This window comes from Ctenopharyngodon idella, chromosome 13 (assembly GCF_019924925.1).
Source record: "Ctenopharyngodon idella isolate HZGC_01 chromosome 13, HZGC01, whole genome shotgun sequence".
In the NCBI taxonomy this organism is placed as follows: Eukaryota; Metazoa; Chordata; class Actinopteri; order Cypriniformes; family Xenocyprididae; genus Ctenopharyngodon; species Ctenopharyngodon idella.
In genome coordinates, this window is record NC_067232.1 from 14,484,063 (window position 1) to 14,490,441 (window position 6,379).

The 6,379-nt window shown below is 36.1% G+C and overlaps 1 protein-coding gene across 6 annotated transcripts; it reads left to right on the plus strand.

The window, feature by feature from the left end:
• Positions 1 to 6,086, plus strand: LOC127525157 (E3 ubiquitin/ISG15 ligase TRIM25-like). 6 transcript variants are annotated; one of them, XR_007933265.1, is made up of 8 exons: positions 117 to 662; positions 2,571 to 3,168; positions 3,436 to 3,537; positions 4,142 to 4,375; positions 4,494 to 4,650; positions 4,784 to 4,932; positions 5,014 to 5,055; positions 5,155 to 5,250. XR_007933265.1 is itself a non-coding variant. In XM_051917505.1 (8 exons), exons 1-8 carry the CDS (start codon positions 604 to 606, stop codon positions 5,691 to 5,693), a joined length of 1,773 nt encoding a protein of 590 aa, XP_051773465.1. In that variant the 5' UTR covers positions 132 to 603; the 3' UTR covers positions 5,694 to 6,086. The 6 variants fall into 6 exon arrangements, 5 of the variants coding, with proteins under 5 accessions (XP_051773463.1, XP_051773464.1, XP_051773466.1 ...); XM_051917505.1 differs by having other exon boundaries at positions 132 to 662; positions 4,891 to 4,932; positions 5,155 to 6,086; XM_051917503.1 differs by lacking the exon at positions 117 to 662 and adding an exon at positions 1 to 50 and having other exon boundaries at positions 4,891 to 5,055; positions 5,155 to 6,086.
• The last annotated feature ends 293 nt before the right edge of the window (positions 6,087 to 6,379 follow it).

Consider the following 6,379-nt stretch of genomic DNA (forward strand, 5'->3'; position numbering starts at 1 on the left):
AGAAAACAAAAGTGAAACTTATCTTTCTTTGCAACTGCGAGCAAGAGATGGTGAGTGTCCATCGCTGTTTATTTATTATACACTCTTGTTTTTAAATCCTATCAAAAATTAATTTTTGTGTTAAAAATCCTCTCATTAGCAAAATCAATCAATATTTCTGTATATATCTGCAGCATATTTATCTATCTTTATGTCAGTAACTTAATTATGGGTACGTTATTGACAAAGCACTCTGGATCATGATGATCGGGCTGAATACGACTTACTACGTTGCTAAGATTTCTAAAAACAAAATAGGATAAATTATGAATTTATGGTAGGCCTATTAATTTGTATCAAGTTATTTGTTAATAACTATGCATCCGTTCACGGTTGACACTAAATTCTAATAATTATAATCGCAATTTACGTAGCCTACATCAATCTGCTATGCCTTCTTTTCTCATTAAAATATTAGCTAGGCTACTCATTTAAAACGAAGTAAAATCAATTTGCATCAAATTAACCTCAGCATTTCCCGCAACGCTGGGATTTTTCGGCAGTGTTGTGTATGGATGATGACCAGGGGCGCAACTGCACATTTGCTGAAGGTTATGCAAGATCATGGTGCCCCCCCCCCCCCCCCCAAAAAAACAACAACAACAACAACAACAAAACCAAAGGTATATAATCGTATATATTAGCCTAATTATATTACATATTATATAATATTACCAGGCACTAGCATACACACACACACACACACACACACACACACACACAATATATATATATTCTGTAGTACAGTGGCAAGAAAACATATTCATTTGCATTAATTTGTCATAAAATTGTTATCTGATCTTCATCAAAGTCACACCACATGTATAGACGAAACACAATGTGACACACTACAACACAAACAATAATTTTCTTTAATGCTTTATTGAACAGAACTTGTGACTTTTTTTTTTTTTTTTTTTTTTTACCAGGATGACCCACATGTTTTTTTTTTTAGTGTTGTGGTTGTTGTTCATGAGTCCTTGTTTGTCTTGAGCAGTTAAACTGCCCAATCTAAACTTTTCACTTAGGCCTACTTTTTTCAAAAAATTAATGGGATTTTAAATAAAGACAATTTTATTTTTGTATGTTATGTTAACTGCATTGTGTTTTGTCTACTTGTGACTTTAATGAATATGACATTGATCAATTGATATGATCAGTTAATCCAGAAAATCCAAAGGATTCACATTTTCTCATATTTTTCAATATTCTTGCCACTCTATATCCCCTGTCTTGCCCCGCCCCAAACCTATGTAGGTCATCTGATGGAATATAAGGAATATAATGCAGGGCAACAACTCACTATGCGATGGATAGAGCTTACAGAATGCAGTTAGAATGTCTATAAAACTCAAGATATTGGAGCAAAAATGCCCCTTATTGAGTTTTTGTCTCATATTTATCATATGAGTTAAGCAGTATCACAAAAGTAACGGATTTCAATATTACACGAGTGCTGTTTTTGTCCCAAATAAAATGAGTGCAAAATGCAATACTTATTTTATACGTGTTTAAAATAAGTTTATATTGTGTTATTTTAGACTGTTTTGTTCAAATTTGCCAATGAAACTATAAAGACAAAGCAGAACTGTTCGTCTCCACGCAACACACAGCAGTGTTTCATTTCTGAATCTGCGTTTTGAATGTAACAAAAGTGATTCAGTGGACCATTCATAAAAGACTTGAAGCGGCGCTACACGCAGACCGACCGGTGTATGATATCAAAGACTTACAGTGATATAGGTTACGCTTACCAATTTCTTGTTATCCACATGGACATCGATGTCCTCATTTTAAGACACTGTTTTTCAATTTCTTTTTTACGTTTTCTGTTCTGTGTCCCAAACCGCTTCCCTCCTCTGTCCATTTTGGACATGTGACTGTCCGTAACAGAGCAACGGCTCTTGTCGAAATGGTGAGCAGTTGATATCACTTAATATAATAAAGTATATATATTTTTAAAAACTTAAAATGCTAAACAAACATTATTTTTCAACATACATAAGTTTTAAGTTTATTTTAAACGTTTTATTCAAAAAGATTTTCAAAGAAGTTGTGGCACAATGGCGCCCCCCACCACGTGGCGCCCCATGCACTGCATATACTGCATACCCCATTTTTGCGCCACTGATGATGACGTATACCAAGTTTCAATAAGGAAATGCTGTTATCCCAAATTCCCGATCCCGTCCTTCTCCCAAACGAGTGTTGTGAGTACAGAAGATCCAGTGTACGAGAGAGGCACTTTAATGCTGCCTTCACGTGCTATCGGAAATTTGATAATTCCCACATCTGAAGTCATGATTGCGAGCCTAAATTCATTGCCATATTAAAGTTACTGAGTGCACCTTTAGGAAGCGACAGCCACTTCTATTATAGTAGCAATATTGAGTAAACCACACATTTTTACATTGAAATATTTTTTATTATTGTAAGTTGTTAAGTGACATTTGACTCAAATTTGAGTTTTAGGTTACGTGAATTAATCTTTTCCAGTAACATCACTTACAGTTTTTCTACTGTTTTCATAGCAGCAAAATGGCAGAATCTTCTGACGATCAAAATCCCTTTAACTGTCCGATCTGTCTTCATCTTCTGAACAACCCAGTAACTACAACTTGTGGGCATAGTTTCTGTATGAACTGTATTAATGAGTGCTGGGATCGGGATGATCAGAAGGGAGTTTACAGCTGCCCCCAGTGCAGGCAGACGTTCACCCAAAGACCAGCTCTGAGCAGAAGCACTCTGTTGGCTGAAGTTGTAGAGAGAATGAAGAGAGAAGCACCAGAAGCAGAAACAACCTCTCCTGTTTTCAATTTTGCTGTGTCTGGGGATGTGGAGTGTGATATCTGCACAGAGACCAAACTAAAAGCCATCAAGTCTTGTCTGGTGTGTTTGGCTTCTTACTGTGAATCTCACATCCAAACCCATTATACATCTCCTGCATTAAAGCGACACAAACTGGTCAATGCCTCACCACATCTACTGGATCAGATCTGCTCTCAACATGATAAACTACTGGAGCTGTATTGTTGCAAAGATCAGCAGCTGATATGTATACAGTGTGCTTTGATCAACCACCAGAACCATAAAATGACTTCATCTGCAGAAGAAAGAAAAAAAATACAGGTAGGGCTACTGATTTGTTTGCATATCATATTTTATATTTATTTTATATAAATGTTTTAAATAGACACTTCATTCTGATGTGTATTTTTTTCCCAAGTGGTTAGAAATATAAGATCAATGTAATGCCCAAAATATTTTGGAGGAATGCATCTTTTGTGCACCATCAATCAATATTTACTGCACTTTTCACTGTTTGGGAACAATTTTCATGACAAACATAAAATGCAGTTACAGAAGAAGCTTAATGCCCAACTTTTATAAATTTAGACACAGGGACAGTTGAAGAACAATTTGGATACCCTACAAAGGGAAATGCATCAGCGAGAAACAAAGGTACAGGAATTAAGACAGGCCATGAACTCTCATAAGGTAAGTGTATTATAGAACATTATTAATTTTACTTAATTTTTTTTAAAATCACAATGTACAGCATTAGATTTGCAGCTTATTTGGAGGATTGACTGCTATATGATGATAATTATTAGAATAATATTATAGTATAGTTATAGTAAAATAATGTGCTAATCTAAAGTGTACTATTACAGTATGCTAGTAAATTTGAAGGGAATTGTTCCTGCAGTGTCACTGGGGAAAAATTATTTATCATATTATTTATCATATAGTCTTTTGATAAAAAATAAAAGGGCAGTCATGGCCTAATGGTTAGCGAGTCCGACTGGTAACCCCAAAGGTTGCTGGTTCGATTACAGCACCGGCAGGAAATGACTGAGGTGCCCTTGAGCAAGGCACCTAACCCCCAGTCTGGGCGCCACAGCATAAAGGCTGCCCACTGCTCTGGGTGTATATCACGGTTTGGTGTGTGTGTGTGTGTGTGTGTGTGTGTGTGTGTGTGTGTGTGTGTGTGTGTGTGTGTGTGTGTGTGTGTGTGTGTGTGTGTGTGTGTGTGTGTGTGTGTGTTCACTACTCTGCTCCTAATGTGTGTGCACTAACTTTTTCCTCTGTCATCTAACAGCTCTCTGCACAGGCAGCAGTGGAGCACAGTGAGAAGATATTTACTGAGCTGATCAGCTCCATGAAGAAAAGACGAGCTAAGATAACAGAAATGATCAGAGCTCAGGAGAAGGCAGAAGTAAGCAGAGTTGAGGAACTCATACTAACACTGGAGCAGGAGATCAGTGACCTAAAGAAGAAACATGATGAACTCGGGCAGCTTTCACAGGTGGAGGATGACATCTATTTCATTCAGGTAACAACTGACTGATACTGTATCTACTAACTTAACTGTGGCATCAAACAGACTCTGGACTGCATCAAAAGTCCTGGCTTGAAATTTTGTGATTTATTGCTGCTTTTTCCATCTGCAGAATTTTTCCTCTCTTTCCCGCTACCAATGTTCAAATTTGAGCAACATCTCCATCAGACAACATTTGACATTTGAGGAAATAGAAACGGTTATCTGTGAGATGAAAAGTCAACTGGATGATCTCTGTAAACAAGACATTGTTCGGATATCAGAGAAAGGTGAGATAGCGTTTTTTGTTTTTAATTAAACTATCTTTAACCTGTTTGTTTCAAAGAAAATGAATTTAATCCCAGTCAGTTTCTTTTTTTTCTTTTCTTTTTTTTTCTCTCCATTGTCTGTTGTCAAAATTAGGCAGTTTTGAAGCCAGAATTGTAAATCATTGGTTATATCTTCCAAAACAAAGAGCATATGCAGGCAGATTGTCATAATGATGGAAAAAAATTTGTGTATCTTAATAGTTCCCACTGTCCATATAATGGTGAATGAGAAGATCCGAGAGTGTAAGTCAACATTTTTTTACCATTTTATTTTAAAACAAAAACACTCCATACATTCAAATATTCTACGTGTTTTTTGTTTAGATTTGCCATCTCAACCCAAGACCAGAGAAGAGTTCCTTATGTGTGAGTTGCTCTGTAGCTGTGTGTAAATGTCAGGAGTAAGGAAATAATTATGCTGAAGTACATATGTTTAATTATTTTTTTCTTTTTTTTAATCAATAGATTCCTCTGAACTGAATTTGAATAGCTCATCAGCCTGTGATCAGCTCTCTGTACAGAACAAATCTGTGTCAAGGCGTGATGTTCAGCGAAACAGAGACCCATACAGACATCTATACTATCAAACTGCACGTACATACCAGGTGTTGTGTAATAAGAGTCTATCTGGGCGCTGTTATTTTGAAGTTAAGTTTGGAGGACCAGGTTGTTCTATTGCATTTTCATATGACCAGATTAGTAAAAGTGAAGGAACTATTATATTTGGCTCCAACAACAGATCCTGGAAATGTAACTTTCCAGCAGCTAATCTTTGTGTAAGGCACAATAGCCAAGAGACTAACATTTGCTTGGTCTCTAAAATTGGAGTGTTTCTCGATCAAGTTGCAGGAACCGTGTCCTTTTACAATGTCTCTGATAAAATGACCCTCCTACACAGAATCCAGACCAAATTTTCTCAACCCCTCTACCCTGGGTTTTCATTTGAGGATTGGGAAAACAACTCATCAGTGACTATTTGTGATCTTCCAAAGCAAAATAAGTAAATCTAATCTGTTCTAACAGTGATCGTTTGTGAATGGACACCAAATTCAAGGCAAGGCATGAGAAATCACTATACCCCCAATCAATCAATCAATCAATAAATAAAATTGGAGGGGGGAGATGTGGGCTGTTCAAATTAGTGATTTTTTTTTAATAAGAAATTGATATGAAACTTGTTTGAAAACTGTCATACTATGGGATGCTCTGTGTCTGTTTTTCCTGTTTCTTGAGATCCAGTGAGTTGTTAATTTTATTCACTATCTCTGCTACTCTAGATTTCACAATTTAAATTTTTTTCACCAATTCCCTTTAAAATAGTGGATTCAGGTTGAACTTCCATTGTGGATTGAATGTATTCTGAACAATAAATTTCTTTTTTTGTACAAACTGAGAAATTGTTTGTAAATCTATGTTACAAAAGAACCATGAAATGAATGTAACCATTCTCAGAACTGTCATACTTGGTTTTGCAAAATACTTTTGCTTGTATTGTTTTTGCAGATACTTTAATCTAACGAGCAATTAATCATAAGGAAATAGTAACATTTGAAGCTTTAAATTACTTTTACAAAGTAAAGTGGTATAAGAAAGCTTCCTGCTTTCAGTGGCAGGTGCTGCCTGACCTTTGACCCCTTTCATCATGTTTTCATTGTTTTCTATCTCAAAAGACAGGTAGGGGTGTGTGTGT